The sequence below is a fragment of the Protomyctophum parallelum genome (assembly GCF_964188405.1).
Source record: "Protomyctophum parallelum genome assembly, chromosome: 17".
Lineage (NCBI taxonomy): Eukaryota > Metazoa > Chordata > Actinopteri > Myctophiformes > Myctophidae > Protomyctophum > Protomyctophum parallelum.
The window spans coordinates 25,962,352-25,982,116 of record NC_139719.1 but is presented as its reverse complement, the minus strand read 5'-3'; the positions used below and the strand labels follow the sequence as shown (position 1 = coordinate 25,982,116).

The 19,765-nt window shown below is 47.0% G+C and overlaps 1 protein-coding gene across 8 annotated transcripts in view; it reads right to left on the bottom strand.

The window, feature by feature from the left end:
* Window positions 1-19,765, bottom strand: part of LOC310874999 (protein sidekick-2-like) — a 503,627-nt gene that overhangs the window by 41,522 nt on the left and 442,340 nt on the right. For 4 of the 8 annotated variants that reach the window (XM_083787997.1, XM_083788001.1, XM_083787998.1 and 1 more), the window contains exons 26-39: window positions 19,253-19,368; window positions 17,992-18,181; window positions 16,501-16,599; window positions 15,956-16,150; window positions 13,653-13,854; window positions 12,625-12,728; window positions 11,323-11,393; window positions 8,688-8,823; window positions 8,011-8,067; window positions 7,354-7,455; window positions 6,388-6,503; window positions 5,205-5,391; window positions 3,002-3,139; window positions 1,091-1,288 (exon numbers count right to left, since the gene is read on the bottom strand). In XM_083787997.1, the coding sequence (XP_083644123.1) occupies window positions 1,091-1,288; window positions 3,002-3,139; window positions 5,205-5,391; window positions 6,388-6,503; window positions 7,354-7,455; window positions 8,011-8,067; window positions 8,688-8,823; window positions 11,323-11,393; window positions 12,625-12,728; window positions 13,653-13,854; window positions 15,956-16,150; window positions 16,501-16,599; window positions 17,992-18,181; window positions 19,253-19,368 (1,911 nt within the window). The remainder of the gene's footprint in view (window positions 1-1,090; window positions 1,289-3,001; window positions 3,140-5,204; window positions 5,392-6,387; window positions 6,504-7,353; window positions 7,456-8,010; window positions 8,068-8,687; window positions 8,824-11,322; window positions 11,394-12,624; window positions 12,729-13,652; window positions 13,855-15,955; window positions 16,151-16,500; window positions 16,600-17,991; window positions 18,182-19,252; window positions 19,369-19,765) is intronic. The other 4 variants (XM_083787999.1, XM_083788003.1, XM_083788000.1 and 1 more) reach the window with 1 other exon arrangement.

The following is a 19,765-nucleotide window of genomic DNA, read 5'->3' as shown; positions in this document are numbered from 1 at the left end:
TGCTTTGCTTTCACCGTTGGCAGTAAATATATCACACTGCCCGACTTCTGGGCACAGAGGGTGATAGTTTGTCACTATGTGCACTCCCACGGGCTGGGGGGGGTGGGGGGGGGGGCGTTATCTGTCAGCAGGGAGTGTTGTGGGGTGGGAGGTGTAGGACGGAGGCTCCACGTCCTCTCGGTGGGGGTTCCTTAGTGGCAGGTGAGTCAGTAAGATACAAGAGCAGTCACGACACACATGGAGGAATGCCAATAGAGGAATCCACCATTGGCATAATGAATGAAAAATAGGGAGAAAGAGAGGTAAAAAGCAACAACAGAAACCAGTGGTTGAAAGTAACTAAGTATATTTATTTTAGGGATGTCTTGATACACTGTTTCCGCTCCTGATCCGATACCACCATTTCTGTGTTAGCCGATACCGAATACCGATACCATGATCTGTTGTGATCTCGTGTTGTGTTTATAGCTATCTAGCTATATATCTGGTGTTGTGTTTATAGAAGACTCACTAAAATGTGCACTTGCAGTTTTGGAAACTCGAAAGCAAACTCCACATGCCCCAACATTTTATTTACCTGCCATAGTGTCAACGCCTTACCCCTGTGTCGAATCGGTGGTTAGACTGGCATATTCACCAATACCGATATGAACCGATATGACAAATAAGGGCCGATACCGATACTTTTCCGATACCGATACAGTAACGGGACGTCTGATGTTCAGACAGGGAGCATGTATGGGGCGTTTACCTTCCCCAGGGCCGGTGGTGATGTTGGCCTCCACCTCGGGCCCATAGAGTATAGATGAAGGTCTTAGGTTAGGGTTAGGGGGCGTTTACCTTCTCCAGGGCCGGTGGTGATGTTGGCCTCCACCTCGGGCCCATAGATGAAGGTCTTAGGTTATGGTTAGGGGGCGTTTACCTTCTCCAGGGCCGGTGGTGATGTTGGCCTCCACCTCGGGCCCATAGATGAAGGTCTTAGGTTAGGGTTAGGGGGCGTTTACCTTCTCCAGGGCCGGTGGTGATGTTGGCCTCCACCTCGGGCCCATAGATGAAGGTCTTAGGTTAGGGTTAGGGGGCGTTTAATTACCTTCCCCAGGGCCGGTGGTGATGTTGGCCTCCACCTCTGGCCCATAGATGAAGGTCTTGGCACGGATGCGGAAGTTATAGGTGACGCCATCCGCCAGGTCCTTGATCTTCAGCCAGAAGGGGCCGCTCCCCTTCACGTCCACCGTCACTATCTTGCTGACTCCTGGGGGGGAGGGGGAGCGGAGACAGTCGGCACAGTCTGGACAGACACACGTCACATTTAGAGGGACGTCTTTAAAAAAGAAAGACGCAGCAAGCAGGGCTGTGTGGCCAAGCAAAGCAACATGGAGGAGACAAACCGACACACACGCCCACACGAAGCCCAATGCAGACATATCACATACACAGATGCACGCACACACGCAGGGGTACGCAGACACACGCATTCACAAACCAAAGTTATTATTGATAACTACAATGAACAAAATTATGAAAGCTAGATGGATCATCACCACCAGAGATACGAGGCAAGGAAGATCCTACTTTGAATGGGAGCTCTATGGGGCCATGCGCAAAAATCCTGGTGCTGGGGGGGGGGGGGGGCGTTGTTTAGCAACCGGGTCAGTGAATGTTGAGTATCAGCGAGACTGTTTCATATCTATAAAGTACATTCAATGACGGAGAATTCTGTCATTGTAGTAATCCAGCAATCCAGTCGAACCCTAGTCAAACACACAGACTACATTATGTTTCTGGCCATAGGGTGAAAATTGTGCTACTGTTAGCTATACTATTAACATTGAGTAATTGCAGTTTCTTTCAGCGGTGAAATGTCCCTTTAAAACCTCTTACCCCAGGGGGGTAAAGGGGGTAAATCCGCAACATTGGAGTTGGAACCGGAGACCAATTGGGTCTCCATTGAGCATTGACCCGCTAAGCGCTGTTCAGAGGTGGACAGCCGCTGCCCCCCCACTTTTTAGATGCATCTCTGGCAAATACCCCATATAAAAAAAAAACTAATAAAGAACTCAATTAGAAACTAAGCTAAACAAGCAGAACTGCTTTAAACGCTGAGTGAAATTGAAAACAAAAAAGTAAGACGAATTGAAAATGTAATCAAAACAAATGCTAAACTATTCCTTGGAGCGAGTGCACGGCACACACGCACACACACACACACACACACACACACACACACACACACACACACACACACACACACACACACACACACACACACACACACACACACACACACACACACACACACACACACACACACACACACACACACACACACACACACAGAGAGAGAGCAGGAATGGTGTTAAGATGACAAACATAGTTCAACTTTAATTGTAAGTTCTTTATTATGCAGCAGTGAATTATGTTTTAGGCGGTACGCCAGAGAGGGTTGTGATGAGTATAGTGTTCAGGAGTAATGGAGAGGTTGTTCAAGGTCATGGTCGATGGTTAGCTTATAGCTTATTAGCTTAGGATGAATACACACTCCGCTTGATCTGAGCCTAAACATTGATTGAAAGATGTGATTAACAATAATGATTAATATCAATATTAATCGGGTGCATTAACCCTTCGGGTGGTACAAGCAGCCATTTTGAGCAGGGAAATGTGTAAAAGAATGTGTGTAAAACAAATGTTTTAAAAAAAGAGAGAAGAAAATCAGGATTGGATTTGTTGGGGGTGGGGGTGGGGGTGGGGTGGAAGGGGGTATTCATACCTCTGCTTTGGTTTTAATCGCTGCGTCTTGTCAGTCTGATTTCGGACATTGTACAATTGTGATATGGTTCTATAAAAAATATAAATATCGTATCGGGAAAAATGAGGTATCGTCAGATACTCTAAATCAAATGATCGGAATCGGATCGGGGGAGCAAAAGAAAGAAAAGAAAAACATGATCTGGACAACCCTATGGTGATAAGGACATATAAAAGGGGGTGGTGGTCTTACCGTCCACGGGCGTGCAGGGCTCGTAGATGAGGCGGTAGCCCTCCAGGATGCCGTTGGGGTAGGTGGGCTCCCCCCAGGAGACGTTGACCGAGGTGGTGGTCAGCTCGCTGAAGTGGATGAAGCTGGGCGAGCTGGGGGCTAGAGCGCCGCAACACAGAGGTCATAGGTCAATTTGACAGAAGGGTAAATGATCAATAATAAAAACAAAGACAAAGCTGTTCTTTCTTTTCCTTTATTCACCCACCAGGGGAAAGTTGCCGAGCACGGATGCTCACGGACACGCACGCACAGCGCACGCTGTTTTGGAAATTCAATATTCAAACTTTTGATGCCTTTGTGTGACGCTGTAGTATGATCAAGTACGCCGTTAATTTACGAAAAAAACCCACATAACATATTAGGAGATATTAGGTTTCGGCCCCGACAGCACTGATGTGCATGTGCCCTTTTCACTGATCTACAAACATACATAAGGCAACTCAGAACGTTTCTAAGACTCACACCAACTCTCCTCGCAATCTCAGAGGTAATCCGGAGCCTGACAGGGGTACGCACGCACGCACGCACGCACGCACGCACACACACACACACACACACACACACACACACACACACACACACACACACACACACACACACACACACACACACACACACACACACACACACACACACACACACACACACACACACACACACACACACACACACACACACACACACACACACACACACACACCCATGTTGCACTCTGTGAGGCGTCTATATAGCTCTAAAACAAATACCACGACAGATCTGCAAATAGTACTTGACCCCAACCCGGGTCATGTGAGTGCAGCATTCATCGACGGGCCGGGGGCTGGATGTGATGACCCGGGGGGCCGCGATCGAGGGCCATGCACGCTACAGTTGGACGGGCTTGTGACACCACTGTGGTTTGGGACACAGCTGGCCTCGTTGTCTCGTAAAGCGCTCAAGCACGAGTAGTGGAGACGCTCGCAGCAGCACAAAAGCCCCCTTTGTCCGACCGAAAAGAAAAATAACTCTGGCTATCTATCGAACCAGTCTCTCTCTCCCCCCTCCCTCTCTCTCTCTCTCTCTCTCTCTCTCTTTCTCTCTCTCTGTCTCTCTCCCTCCATGTCAAAATGCTTCCTCCTCCTCTGTGTAACAGTGTGGTGAGCCAATAAGAGGCCCTCCTCCCCTCCACTAACTCATGGGATACTAAACACACCAAAACTGTAACAGAGAAAAGAAAAAACAACAACTATTTATTGAGGGGGAGTTTATGGATGAATAAGTCATTTGAAAGTGAATTGTACAACAGGAAGGAAGGAGGGAGGGGATGATGAGCAGTGTGCCAAATGTGTCCTTCAGTGCTATTCAACCCTGAGTCAGTAAGAGAGAGAGAGAGAGAGAGAGAGAGAGAGAGAGAGAGAGAGAGAGGGAGAGAGAGAGGGAGAGAGAGAGAGAAGAAGGGAGTAAGGCCAAGGAACCACTGGGTTCTTTGAGATGATGTTGATGACCTGACAAGTCCCTCATCAACATTATTCAAACTACACCATGTGTCCCAAATCTGGGCCAAACAATCGTCAATAATAAATAGCCTATCTACAAGCTCTCAACGCAATGCACTGTTTTGGCGAAGGTATTTGGTATATAGAGGGGCCTGTAGTAATAAGCCTTTGGGGTTTCAAGTAGACTGGGTTGAAGCAGTTCTTTGTGGTTGCATTTAGACACTCTGGGAGTGTACTGCTGCTAATGTTGTTTGGCATGCTGACAGCAGCAATTACCGCCCCGTCATCTTCATATTAAAGCTTACAATGACTGGATTTGTCTTCCTTTTTCTTATTTTTTTGCTCTATGCAGTGTAAACATCCCACATTGAGAGTTCTTGTTTTCTCTCCCAATGGTGGGAGAGAAATGAAAAACTCTACATTTGTATGTATATTTTTACATCAAAACTCCCTAAAAGGCCAATCTTTATTATTATTATTGTTTTTATTTTCCTGCATAGTAGCACTTTGTCGTTTCAGACGTTGTTTCCAATGTTATTTAATTGGACCTAACCCTAACCCTACCCTAACCAAATCCTAACTCCAAGAGAGACGGAGAGAGACAGCAGCAGCAGCAGCCGCCTGATCTTTAATTAGAAGTAATTGGAAGAATGTATTTTCTTTTGTAATTTTCTAGTGTCCACTCTTACCCGCTTGCTGCGTGCGGCCCCTGGTAGCGGGGCTGCGGGGCCCGTCGCCTGCGGCGTTGAAGGGGGCCACGCTGATCATGTAGGTGGTGTAGCCCGTCAGGTTCTTCAGCTTCACCCCTCCCTCCGGCATGAAGAGGGTCCGCAGGCGCTCCGTCTCGTTCTTACGCTGGAACTCCCAGAAATACACCTGTAGGAGGAGGCAGAGAGGGGCCCTGAGAGGTGAGTTAACTCCCACTAATACACCTGTAGGAGGAGGCAGAGAGGGGCCCTGAGAGGCGAGTTAACTCCCACTAATACACCTGTAGGAGGAGGCAGAGAGGGACCCTGAGAGGCGAGTTAACTCCCACTAATACACCTGTAGGAGGAGGCAGAGAGGGGCCCTGAGAGGTGAGTTAACTCCCACTAATACACCTGTAGGAGGAGGCAGAGAGGGACCCTGAGAGGTGAGTTAACTCCCACTAATACACCTGTAGGAGGAGGCAGAGAGGGGCCCTGAGAGGTGAGTTAACTCCCACTAATACACCTGTAGGAGGAGGCAGAGAGGGACCCTGAGAGGTGAGTTAACTCCCACTAATACACCTGTAGGAGGAGGCAGAGAGGGGCCCTGAGAGGCGAGTTAACTCCCACTAATACACCTGTAGGAGGAGGCAGAGAGGGGCCCTGAGAGGCGAGTTAACTCCCACTAATACACCTGTAGGAGGAGGCAGAGAGGGACCCTGAGAGTGTCATTCCGGAGTCACGCCCCATTCCAAACACCATAGATCAGTGATTCGTTTTCAAACCTTTTCTTCTCGAGGACCACCAGGTTTTTCTGGTTGCTGTTGGGCAGAAACCGCTCGTCTCCAATTTCTCCAAATTCAAACTTTTTGTGTTTTTCTTTCCGTAAATGAATGCATTTGACCGTATTGTACAGCGAAGGCACGAAGGCATCAAAAGTAGCAGATCTACAAGCTCAAAAGGTGGCACGAAGTGAAGCGTTTTGAGCTTGTCGATCTGCTATTTTTTGCTATTTCTTTATTTGAATCCTGAAAAGTAACAGTTTTACACGTCACCAGACTGAGACAATATGTACATTACTAGGCCACAGACCCCTCACTTCACACGGGTATGATTCTTACAGACACGTGCGGCTCCATTTGGTACCATTTAGCTGTCATAAAGAAACTACACGTCACATCCTCACCTTGTAGCCCTGGATGTCTCCGTTCTGGGCGTCCAGGGGGGGAGGGTCCCACGTCACATCCAGCTGCGTTGCTGTAGCCGTTTGGATAGCCACGTTCTGGGGCGGCGCCGTGGGCACTGTGACGGACGGCGCAACAGCGGAAAAAAAACATTACATTAATCACGTGTCGCCTGAAGGTCTGTCGCCTGAAGGTCTAGTTGAAGCTCGCGATCGGCTAATTCCGTTCTGACATTTTCATGACTTTTTTAAAACCGTTGGCAGTTTCCTTTTGTTTTTCTTACTCGGTGTGTGGCCTGGCGATGACGGAGCCTATAAAGCCAGTCCTCAATCTACCTACAGTACACGGGCTGGGGGGATTTACCAAGAACAAATTACACCTGGAATCCCAAGGAGCTCATAAAGAGAACCAATTTCAGCGAGCAGGTTGCCATGGCTGCCCGTACACAGACAGCCTAATCCTTGCACGCACGCACGCACGCACACAGGCAGGCAGGCAGGGTAGTCAAATATTTGAGCAGTCACGAAGACAAGGTCTTGATTGAAATGACGTGAAAAAGCCCCTCTTGGAGGCCGTGGTGGAAAGTATGTTTACTCAAGTAACAATAATACATACTTCTACTCCACTGCATCTCAGAGGCAAACCTTTTACTTTTTACTCCACTTCGGGTAGCTCAGTCGGTAGAGCACTCTCCTTTCGACTGCAAGGTCATGGGTTCGATCCCGGGCACCGCCAACTCAGCATATCTACAAGCTCAAGCTGTGGGCTAACAATCTGTATGGTAGAGTATGTAATACCATATAACTTATACAAGTAAGGTGGTTGTATTTTGTCTGCCCTGCCTGCCCAGCTCAATGTTGAAAATACATTTGGCACACATGCAGGAAACAGGGTTCAACTCCGGGGATAGAAGAGGAAAGTTATACATGATTGAATAAACAATTAAAATGTGAGTAGGGGAGACGCACCTGCCTCTCCGACAAACACCTCCTGAGGTGGGCTGGTCGGGCCCTCGCCCACAGCGTTGTACACACTCATGCGGATCTCGTAGCGCTTGTGCTTGCTCAGGTCTGCGAGGGAACAAAAGTCGTAATTAGCTGGGGAATCGTTAATTAAGTCATCGTTCATTCCCATAAAAGGCTTTTTTGTTTTTGGCGGGCTTGTTTACATTATGAACACGACGGCTGAGGAAATCACACTGTTTCAGCCGAGCCACTAATTATGGGCTTTGGTGGAATTGCAGCGGAGGCACTGAGGCACATGAGGGATGTTTGGATGTCTGCTTCCACAGTGTTTTATACAAATAAATGAACGAGCGAGAGAGAGAGAGAGAGAGAGAGAGAGAGAGAGACAGAGACAGAGACAGAGAGTCAGTCAGACAGGTCTTGAATTGCTGGGAACACACAGTTGCAGGTAAACAACTCTCCAGTGCTAATGGTCTCAATTATAGTCAACTCAATTGACCAGGTGCATTTCCTGTCTCATGATGCCAGGCATCACAATCATATGATAACCTCGCAATATGACACCCGGAATGCTTCCTGTGTCATAACGTGGTTATGTGTCATGCCATGTGTGTGTGTGTGTGTGTGTGTGCGTGCGTGTGTGAGTGTGATAGTACTTACTGTCCAACTCGTACTGGGTCTGCATGGCCTCGCTCAGATTGCGCACGCTGTAGGGCGCTGTGGATGAGTGTAGGCACCCATATTGTGTGTGTGTGTGTGTGTGTGTGAGAGAGAGAGAGAGAGCACGAGATGGAAGAGTTAGAGAGATAATTCATCGTATTAGGCCAATACTTTAACTGTCTGAGGTAACACTCATCAGAATTGTGACCGAAAAAAGTGAAATGCTGGCAGTGAAATGCTTTACATAGATTGTGCATTACATTCACCCATTCATACACCGATTGCAGCAATTTGGGGTTCAGTGTCTTGCCCAAGGACACTTCGACATGTAGACAGGAGAAGCCGGGATTCGAACCTCCGACCCATGGATCATTGGACGACCTGCTCTACCTCCTGAGCCACAGTCGCCCCACACACACACACACACACACACACACACACACACACACACACACACACACACACACACACACACACACACACACACACACACACACACACACACAGTCACACGCACGCGCGCGCCAGCTCTGGAGTGGAGTTAATAACACTGATACGCTGATAGCTACTAATCAGTGGATGAGTGGGTGTCAGGAGTGGGATCCACAGACGATGACACTTCTCACAATGGCGCTTCTCTCTTGAGTGAAAGTGACAGTGCCGTGTAGGTGGATCACCTGTGAGCTCGGCCCAGGTGGTGGACGGGCTGTTGACGGTGTGGGCGGAGTAACTCCTCAGCCGGTCGTACAGGAGCTCCCGGTAGCGGACCCTGAACCCCAGCAGGATCCCGTTGATCTTCTCCTCGGCGGGGGGCTGCAGGGTGGAAGACCACTCCGCACATTAAAGTCATACCGTGGTAGTAGGTAACACATTTTTAAAGCCCAAATCACACCAAAGGGGTCGGGTTGGGACAAAACTGTTTTTTAAGGTAAACCACACCAATGCAACTAATTGAGTTGCAATGAGTTGCATTGGTGTGGTCTACCTTAAAAACCGTTTTGTCCCAACCCGACCCTTTGGTGTGGTTTGGGCTTTAGCCCGCAGGCGTTTTGTTTTCAAAAAAGAAAACGCCTGCGGGAAAGACATCCATGAGAAGTGGCATACGAGCGGAGTGAACCTTGTATTTTCGCTAAACAATAAGAGTGCAGAGGGGCGTCACTCAAAATGTGGTGACATCAGTGTTCTCCGTTGTGTGGAGTTGCGAGCAGAGCACAATTGGAAGTTCCCGACTTTCTCAGCCGGGAGATGGTGCGCCCTATATAACCCGAGAACCACAGGTCCCTCCAGCAAGGGCAGAATCCTTTTTTTAATTTTTATTATTATTTATTATTATTATTTATTTATTTTTTGTACCGGCCCATGGGCCGGCCGGTGCGATAGGTCGGCCGGTCGTTTGATATGTCGGCCGGTCCGTGGATAGGTCGGCCGGTCGTTTGATAGGTCGGCCGGTCCGTGGATAGGTCGGCCGATCCGTGGATAGGTCGGCCGGTCCGTGGATAGGTCGGCCGGTCCGTGGATAGGTAGGCCGGTCCGTGGATAGGTCGGCCGGTCCGTGGATAGGTCGGCCGGTCCGTGGATAGGTCGGCCGGTCCGTGGATAGGTAGGCCGGTCCGTGGATAGGTCGGCCGGTCCGTGGATAGGTCGGCCGGTCCGTGGATAGGTCGGCCGGTCCGTGGATAGGTCGGCCGGTCCGTGGATAGGTCGGCCGGTCCGTGGATAGGTCGGCCGGTCCGTGGATAGGTCGACCTATCCAAAGACGCCCAAAGACCCTGTTTAAGTGCCAAAACCGTAATCCCGTCTTCTAGACGTCTTTGCAATGGGTGCCAAGGCCGACAAGACGTAAACATTTTTTTGTACACATTTTTTTTAAACTCTTTTTTTATAATGGGAGAATTGGCACTCAGAGCCTAAACTGGTGACCACCAGGTGGCACTGAAGGAGTTAAAACGACCGGCCGACGGTGTTTACCGGCCCGGCCAGTCGGCCGGAACAAATGGATTCTGCCCTCCCTCGGTCTCTTTCAGGCTACATGCCCTGCAATTTTTAACAAAACAAACTTCTCAAATATTGGTCGATAATTCAGCGAGTTACGATCATTTGGATTATGGAGAGAAATCCTGCTTCAATAGACATATCGTACATGGGTCATATACATGCATTACTATAAGGAGGAGTTACGGCTTTCCCCCACAAAAATATGGCGGCCGTGATGACGCACCGCATCAAATCTACGGTATCTACGTTTATATCGTCTCTGTCGAGTGGAAACCTCATGTCCAAAACTGTTACTTTTCAGAATTCAGATTAAAAAAAATAGCAAATGTAGCAGATCTACAAGTTTGAAGGGCATCACATCTGCTACGTTTGATGCTTTTGTGTGACGCTGTAGTGCGTTCAAGTAGAGCGTTATTTTGGAAAAAAAACAAAATGAACAACGATATGTCTATGAACAGCAGAACGAGACTGGACAACAGATGTGGCGCCATGTTTATCGTAATTCAGACATCGTCGCAATTACCTCGACATAAACGTACAAATTTCTCTGGGTTTTGCAGCAGTGCGGTCTGTCGGTGTTATTACTCGCATATTTCCCCGTTGTAAAATTACAATTTATCAGCTTACTTTTGCATCCTTCCTTGCCTCAGTTGCAGGGGATTTCATTGCAAAGTAGACATTTAAAAAACAGACTCCAGCCAGACTGCAAAGGAGGAGGATGAGGGGAAGAAAAACGTTGCTCGCTGTAAAAAACAAGCGATGACAAGCCCACGGGGAGAGAAGAGGTAAAGAGATGTGACTCTCACTCTATATCCTAATAAATTCTTCAAGCGTTCTCTATAAAACCAAGATGGAGGACCCGGGGGGGCTCCTATCTCGCCCCTTTATGACCTGTTAATTCAGGTGCGAGTGTGGGAGAGGAGGGAGGCTGGATACTATGTAAAATTACTCCATGCTCTCTAATTAGGCCCTATGTTGACTGTCAGCTCCGTGGAGCTCGACAGACGATGAAACACTTAAGACATAATATAATAACATAATATACTGTACATATATAATATTATGGTCGCTGTCGACTGGAAACCCAGGCCTTTTATTTCCTTTTTTTATTGTACACATTACAAAGCTGTGGAAAATGGCTGTGAGCATTTGTTTGGTTTGGTTTTCTTTTCTGAACTCGCACTACACTTTTACACATCAATCAATTTTCTTTTTAGCAGATTTCATATGCAAGGCTATAGATTTCAGCACGCACGCACACACATGCACACATGCACACATTAAGGCCGAGCCAATGGCGTTGCCCCGTCTCCTCACCTGCCAGTGAATCAGGACGGAGGTGGTGGTGTGTGGCGTAACGGAGAGGATGGAGGGTGCTTCGTCGGGTGCTGTGGAGGGGGAGGGGTGTAGGGGAGGGGGGGATTAGAGATAAAAGTAACAAAAGGTAAAGACAAATGTATCCAATGGACCTGAGAAAGTCCAGAGGAAAAGCTAAAAGTCTGTAAGCGCTTGCAGTGGCATTCACGGGACATAAACCCCGGCAGAGGAGAATACAAACAAAAGCTGCCATTGATTAAAGCCAGTCAAAAGTAGCAGTTTGGGAGATAAGTGGTGGAAAAGTACTCAGATTCAGGAAAAGTAGCAGTACCACAGTGTTAGAAATACTATAAGTAAAAGTCCTGTATTCAAAGTAAAAGAAAATACACTTACAGTACTAAAAGTAACCCTACTTTTATTTATTAGAAATACAAAAGCAGCTCTACAAAGCTCACAATGTGTCATGATGTGACATATTGTGAGTTTGTAGATCGGGATTTTCTAATGTTGTAATAGATCTGCAATGTAACTTGTATCAAAAGTTAGAAGTATAACTTATCACAAACAAGTACCTCAGAAATGTACTATAATAATAGTAATATAAATATAGCTACTTGAGTTAATGTACTACTTTCCCACCTCTGTGCCAGGAGGTTTTAGCACTGTTGTCTAGTTTCGTGGCAACTGCTATGACATCACTCGCTATGTCACTGTCAGCACTGTCCTCAACAATAACAATAAGCCAAGTCATCCTGACAGCAATTTACAATTCACACTGCAGGCATTTAGCAGATGCTCTTTATCCAGAGCCACTTAAGCAAGGAAAACACATACATCAAATGCACAGAGACGACGAGGATCATACTGTAGCTAAACAAAAAACCTACCATCAGTCTGAACTATATTGGTGTCGGCTCGGAACCTCATTTTTCTACAATCTTGATTGATGAAAGATGAATTGACCGAATTAAATGTAATAAATACAATTATAAAAGGGTTAGAGTTAGCCCAAACATTGTTTGTCTGAATCCATACCTAAAAAAAAAAGAAAAACTGTACACTCTGGAAATGTACAAATAGAGGGTCCATTTGGTTCTATTAGTGCACTGTCCGAGTTTTGGTTCCTATAACTATCAATAATAATTTAGCTGGGGACCTCCTGGCTGTATTCACTGTCTCCTATGATAGAATGAGTTGTAGTTGTTTGGTCCTTACCGTCTTGCAGTGTGGTAATGGCCTCACTCTCCTGGCTGTATTCACTGTCTCCTATGATAGAATGAGTTGTAGTTGTTTGGTCCTTACCGTCTTGCAGTGTGGTAATGGCCTCACTCTCCTGGCTGTATTCACTGTCTCCTATGTCATTGGTGGCCTTCACTCTGAACTGGTAGGAGGTGAAGGGCTTCAACCTGAAGGTGCAAAGCACACAGCAATACACATTATTTCATACAAAATCTTTTAATCACAAGCTAAGAACAGTACAACCCGCAGCTATGGTTTAGACAAGCAAACCAAGTAAACCACAGTTTTATATGCATTTGATACTGTGTTTATCTCTGGGACCATAATCTATACTGTAAAATATGTGTCAACGTCTTTCAGGCCCCCCCCCCACTACATATTGTATAATATTAATCGTTTGACAACACGATCACCAGTGTATTTTGTATTCATGTTAATATGTATTTTTGAGATGTTGAATCACTTAATACTTAGAAAAATGTGACCTTTCACTCTGTACTTAGTTTGCATCCCCCCCCCCCCCCCCCTCAACACCACAGGTCTTTAGACAAAAAATGGAGATCTACTTGTAGATCGGCTATTTTCATTCTCTTCATAATAGGGATGCCAGGGTTCAAGTGGTTCATTTAAAAAAAATATATCCTATCACAAAGATTCCGCCGCCCCCCCTGTAGTAACTTCTTATTTTATGCTTGTAACACGGAAGCTATCAGAAATGTGATGAATCACATGCTTATAAAGGCCCTGAGTCTTTCTGCTGCATCGTTAAGCTGTAACAACATAATATGCTAACCTCATGGCCTCTTCTCCTGCGGAACTCCATGCACCTCGCTGCGTTTTACACATCGTTAAAGGCAGACTAGCACCTTGTGGGAGCAGCATACTGTAGGGTTCTGCTGTTGGCAACTATAATGTTGCCAACAGGGGTCAAACCAGGTCAAACCAGTTTGACCAAATGAAGAGCCTTGGCTCGAAACGTCGTCAATAAATGTATCTTTTGGAGCATATGAGTGTGCGGGTTCCCTTCTCTTTTCATATGTTACTGTTTGAACCCAGCACCTCGTATTTTACTATAGTTTCTAGCACCATACCTGTCCACGGTGTAGGAGCTGGCCTCATGGTTGACCGAGGCCGACTGGACGGTCCAGTTGCTTTCTGGGAGCTCCCTGAGCTGCACGGTGTAGTAGCGCACGGGAGACAGGCCGTCGCTGCCCGGCTCCCACGACAACAGGACGTGGCGCGCCCGCACGCGCTCCTGGGGCACCATGGGACGGCTGGTGGGCTGGGGACGAGCTGGATGGACGGGGGGAGAGAGAGAGAGAGAGAGAGAGAGAGAGAGAGAGAGAGAGAGAGAGGGAGAGGAAGGAGTGAAAAGAACAGTCTTATATTATTATAAGCTGTGAGTGAGTCATGTTCCTCTGTTAAAATAAGTGTTACTGTACATGTGTTTGTTCAGTAACAGTGTTGTTGAATAGCTTTATATTGTCATAATTATAATCATTGTAATGTTGCAACCTAAAACTTTGAGATGTACTGTTTTAGAAAAACAAACCTTGTTTGTAACCAAAAGGAAACACTTGCACCACTTTTAAGCCTGAGTTATACAGTACTTTGCACCACAAATATCTGTGAGCTGAGGATACGTCCCAGGTGCATCCATTTATGTATGTATTTTGTTATAGTTATTCTATTTATAGTGACTCATAGGAATAGACTAAGTGACAACCAGGAATAGTCTGGTGACCACCGGAGAGACGGGTGGCAGCCGGAAATTAGACGGCACCCGGGAGCAGTATGGCTTAGCGCCCCAGCATGTGTCTTCTGTGAGGAAGAAGCCCAACAAACCCACGGTGAGGCCTTTAGGAGGGCCATTCAAGCCTCAAGCTGAGCCTGCGGCACCACCAAGGGCAAGGTGGAGCCTGCGGAACCGTTGCGGCTTGAGAATCCACCATTCCTGAATAAAGTGCCTGGTGCTGGGAGTCTGTGCAACGCACAGGGCCTGACCTGGTGAGAGCAGGAGTGGACCTGGTGAGACGTAGGAGGGGCCCGGACAGGTGTCAACCCACAGAGCCTAGTCCTTCCATGTGCCAGAATGGTACCTCCCAGTCCAGGCAGAGTAGTTCAGGAGGAACGGATTGTGTGGCCCTGGTTTTTCCCTAATGGGACTTATCGAGGGTAGCTACTGGGACGTAAGTCGGGACTTGATCACTCCCGGCTGGGTCACCTGAGTGAGGGGTATGATGTTGCGAAACCCGAAACCCGTGCGGGGAGGCGGGGCTGCGGGGGACGGGGGACGTGCCCCCATGAGGATTGATCAAACTCTTCGGCTCTGTGTCTGTCTGTTTGTCCCTTTTATGACCATATATGGAGATCCCTGGTGTTACCACTAACCTATAAGTGGCCAGCCACATCAACTGTTCTGGAAAGTCCTTGTGCAGTGGCAAACGTCTGCGGAGAATGTGTGGAGAATGTACAAACTGACTGTGGAAAGTAAACTGACTACGTAATCAAATTGCATGTTTGGAGAATTCGAGGTGTGGGGAATTTGCCAAATCAAGCTAAGGCTGGGGTTGGCATGGAATAAACTGGCTCAAATGTATTCGTATATACAAATGCAGCTGTTTGTACTTTGACATACAGACATACACAGTCATGCGGCCAGTCATTGGTCCACAACTTGTCCAACTTGTCCAACTTGTCCAAAATGCAGCAGCTAGAGTTTTAACTAGAACTAAGATGAGAGAACATATTACTCCAGTTTTGGCATCACTGCACTGGCTTCCGGTTGTTTTTAGGATTGATTTTAAAATTATTTTACTTGTCTATAAAGCTCTCAATGGTCTCGCACCTCCGTACCTCCGTGACTGGCTACCTAGATATGTCCCTAACCGCCCCCTCAGGTCCTCCAATGCTGGCCTACTTGAAGTGCCTAAAAGAATGTGCACAAAAAAATATGGTGAGGCAGCTTTTTGCTTCTACAGCCTGGAATAAACTTCCATTCGAGCTCAGACACTTAAAAATGTCTACAGAGGGTGCCTCTGTAGACATTTTTAAATCTCAACTCAAGACTCACCTCTTCACTTTTAGTTGAGTTTTACTATGCACGTTCCTACCCTGCCCTGACTGATTTGCTGCATGTGGTGTTTTTATTTGTTTTTATTTATTTTATGTTCTTATATTAAATTTTGTTCTTTGCCATTGTTCTATCATTTTAACTACTTGTGTTTTATTGTATTATATTTTTGTGTCCTGCCCTGTGAAGCACTTTGAGCTGCATTTATGTATGAAAGGTGCTATACAAATAAAGTTTATTATTATTATTATTATTGGAGCGGTTTGGCACCGCTCAATAATAACCGCAGTTCCATGACAGACCACTCGGTGGCAGTGTTACCTCTCTTCTCGGTGGTGACCACCAGGGCCTCGGCCGCCTCCCCCCAGCCCTTGCGCGTCTGCGCGGTGATGCGGAACACGTAGACAGACTCCTGCTTCAGGCCCGTCACCGTGTACTGCCGGGCGCTGGGATTCAGCACGTCCACCGTGGCCGTGTTGCTATTGGTGGAGTTCAACCGGTACGTGATCTGATAGGCTGGGATGGGGCAGAGGCGGGGGAGGGGGGGTTAGAAGTGCAAACACAGGTGTCATTTCAGGCAAAGAATATGGGGTGGCAAAAGTACTTAAAGATGGAGTGAGTTGGCTTTTTGGTCGTTTTATTTAGAATTGTCAGTCTAAAACGGAAGGCTGTGTGCTTCTGAACCAATCAGAGTGTGGCATCCCTTCAGGCTATGGGACGTAGCTCCGCGACACGTGGAGTTGTTTGTTTCCAAAACTTCACAAGTCAGATATAAGTCCTGCACATCAAGGTTTCTGCAGCCCTGCGGGACAGTGACGTCTTAGAGTTCCTCCAGTCTACAGGGGTTGTGGGGTGGTAGTACTGACCCAGGATGATGCCGTTAGGCTGGGCAGGAGACTGCCAGATGAGCCTGACCGAGGTGGTCCGCACTTCAGGGAACAGGATGCCCACTGGAGGGCCCGGCACTGCAACACAACAGCACGCTTATTATAGCATAGAAATAAACAAAATAACAAAAAGTCAAATTGGAAAACACACACACACACACACACACACACACACACACACACACACACACACACACACACAAAACTAAAAGTTTAAAAAGAAACAAACGAGAAATGCAAAACTGCAATAACCTTGAAACGCTACACTGAATCTAAAACACCTTTTAAACAAACAACACAGAGATATCTATTCTGTGCATCCAAAATGAGCCTCTGGTCCAGACACATTATAAAGGTAATATTTTATCAAGCTTAATGGAGAGAAATACACTGTGCTCTATAATGGCTCAGCCCAGCATGGATTTATTTATCCACAACAAATTAAATCATGAGTCAATGAATGCATGCGGTGCCGAGAAACGGCACAATATTGATTTTTATATTTTCTCTCCCCCCTACCTCATTGAGTTAAATATGCAAAAGGAAACAGGATTTACTGTATACTGCAATGGCAAATGAGTACTGCAGTCTTCCCTAGCCTCCCGTGTGGCTCCTAGCCTCCTGACGGAGAAGCAATCTAGGCCAGTGGTTCTCGAGGTGGGGACCGGGGAACCCCAGCAAGGTTATGGAAAATAAGGTTACCGTTACCTTGAAAATAGACGATCTACAAGCTCACAGCGCAACTGCATTGTGAATTCAGTTTGATTCAGTTGTTCAAAAGAATCTTGAAATAATTATGACAACATTTTTAATATTGTAAAACAAGTTAACAAGACAAATATTGTGGGGTCCCTGAAACAAATTTTCAAATGGGGGTCAACGGTAAAAAACAAAACATATTCATTTGGCACTCCTTGACATGAAAACAATCCGAGAACCACTGGCATAAGACAGTGGTTCCCAAACCTTTTCATGTCAAGGACCCCCAAATTGACACTAATTAGCCCGCAGACCCCCATTTGAAAAGATATGCCAGGGACCCCCATAAGAGAAGATTTTTACAGCTCTAGCAGAGATTCTTAACCCGTTTAATTTCAAGGACCCCCAGTTTGACATGCATTAGTCTACGGACCCCCATTTAATGGTTTTTCTATCTCTGGGACCCCCAATTTATATTGTAAAATCAATGTTAATTTAACTCTGAGAGTGTGATGAAATGAAACCAAGTTAGGGTCCATTTTGTTCCATTTGTACACTCTCAGAGTTACAGACCCATAAGGGTCCATTTGGTTCCATTTAGCTGGGGACCCCCTGGAACTCCGTCAAGGACCCCTGGGGGTCCCCGGACCGCACTTTGGGAACCACTGGCGAGAGAGACACATTTCCAAAAAATCTCAATAAATCGCCAACCAACCAACCAATCAATCAATCAATGGATCTGATAGATGCGGACTAGGCTGTGGTGCGTACCGTCATCCAGCGTCCTCTCCAGGATGGCGGGGGCGCTGGGGCGCCCGTCGCCCACCCGGGTGAAGGCCAGGACCTGGATCTCATAGAGGACGTACTTCCCCAGACCCGTCAGCTGCACACTGTGGCTGGCGTTGCCCTCCACCGTCCACAGCTGGACCGCACTGTCACTGTCCTTCTCCTTGTACACCACCTGGTAGAGACCATGCATAGTCATTATCAGCTGTTGAACGCATGGAATCTGTCGTTTATCGTGATTAAAAAACACTGGTTAGGAGATTTTAACTTATCGTGGTGTTGTATAGGCTACATCATCACGGCTCTATAGGTGGACTTCTTTTATTCCTCGTCTACTCTACACCAACTCTCTTCACCAAAAATAAGTAAATAACACATTTTCAAGGTCACAATCCGTTGCAATGTCCTGCTGTTTTGGCTAATGCTAACCTCAGAATATGGATGCTGGGCTGGTTAACAAATGTTGCAGTTAGCAAATATTATTTTGATTATCACAAAATTATTTTGGCCACAATATTCATCGTCCCATGTAACACCACCTGATATACCAGGAGCAAAAAAAGGACTATTTGTTTTTCCAAACATTTTGTGTTTTGTTGTCGTGCATTAGCACCCTACTTGATCATACTACAGCAGGGGTCCTCAACTAGAAATGATGAAGGTCCACAAATATTTTTTTGAATAAGACCGAGGTCCGGTCCCATGCACGGCGTCCATCGGAGAGCGGGGCTCTATGACCGTTTAGTATGGTCAAGCCAAGCTTATACAAATCAGATCGCCTTCCACCCAACCAATAATGGGGTGCAGAGCGCAGGCCCGGAGTGGAACTCCAAATCAGGCCGGGAGTTATACGCCCTGGCAGGCCACACTGCGCGCGCGCATAGCGCCCTGGCAGGCCACACTAGAAATTTGGGTGCCCTTGGGGGACATTTCGGGGGGCTTTGCAGCAATTTCACATGAGAAATGTACCATCTGATGTTATTTATATTATTAACTTTTTTTCTTTTTTGGGTGGTCCGCAAAGAGGTGGTCGGACCGCGGTCCGCCAGTTGAGTACCCCTGTACTACAGTGTCACACAAAATCATCAAAAGTAGCAGATCGATAAGCTCGATACGTGACAAGAAGGGACGTGCTTCGAGCTTGTACAGGACTGCTACTTTTGCCATTTTTTTATTTGAATCCAGAAAAGTTCCAGTTTTGGACATTATGTGGTTTCCACCCGGCAGAGACAGTGTAGACATGTACCTTGTAGCCCAGGATGAGGCCGTTCCGGTCTGGCTCAGGGACCTCGAACCAGCGCACCAGGATGCTGCTGGAGGTGGTGGCGAAGGCAGAGACATTGGTGGGACCACAGGACGACACTGTTGAGGGGAGGGGAGGGGAGAGGAGAGGAGAGGAGAGGAGAGGAGAGGAGAGGAGAGGAGAGGAGAGGAGAGGAGAGGAGAGGAGAGGAGAGGAGAGGAGAGGAGAGGAGAGGAGAGGAGAGGAGAGGAGAGGAGAGGAGAGGAGAGGAGAGGAGAGGAGAGGAGAGGAGAGGAGAGGAGAGGAGAGGAGAGGAGAGGAGAGGAGAGGAGAGGAGAGAAAAAAAATGTACTTTGTATATCACTTTCTTTAATCGCCTTAGGGCTTGCCCAGAAGTGGTTAAGTGTGTCTGTGGGTTTTATAAATATTTATTGGACCAGTGAAAATATTAAAGCAATAAATGAGAAATATTACATTTCCTAAAAACGGTGGTTTTGGACATCCACCCAACAGCTA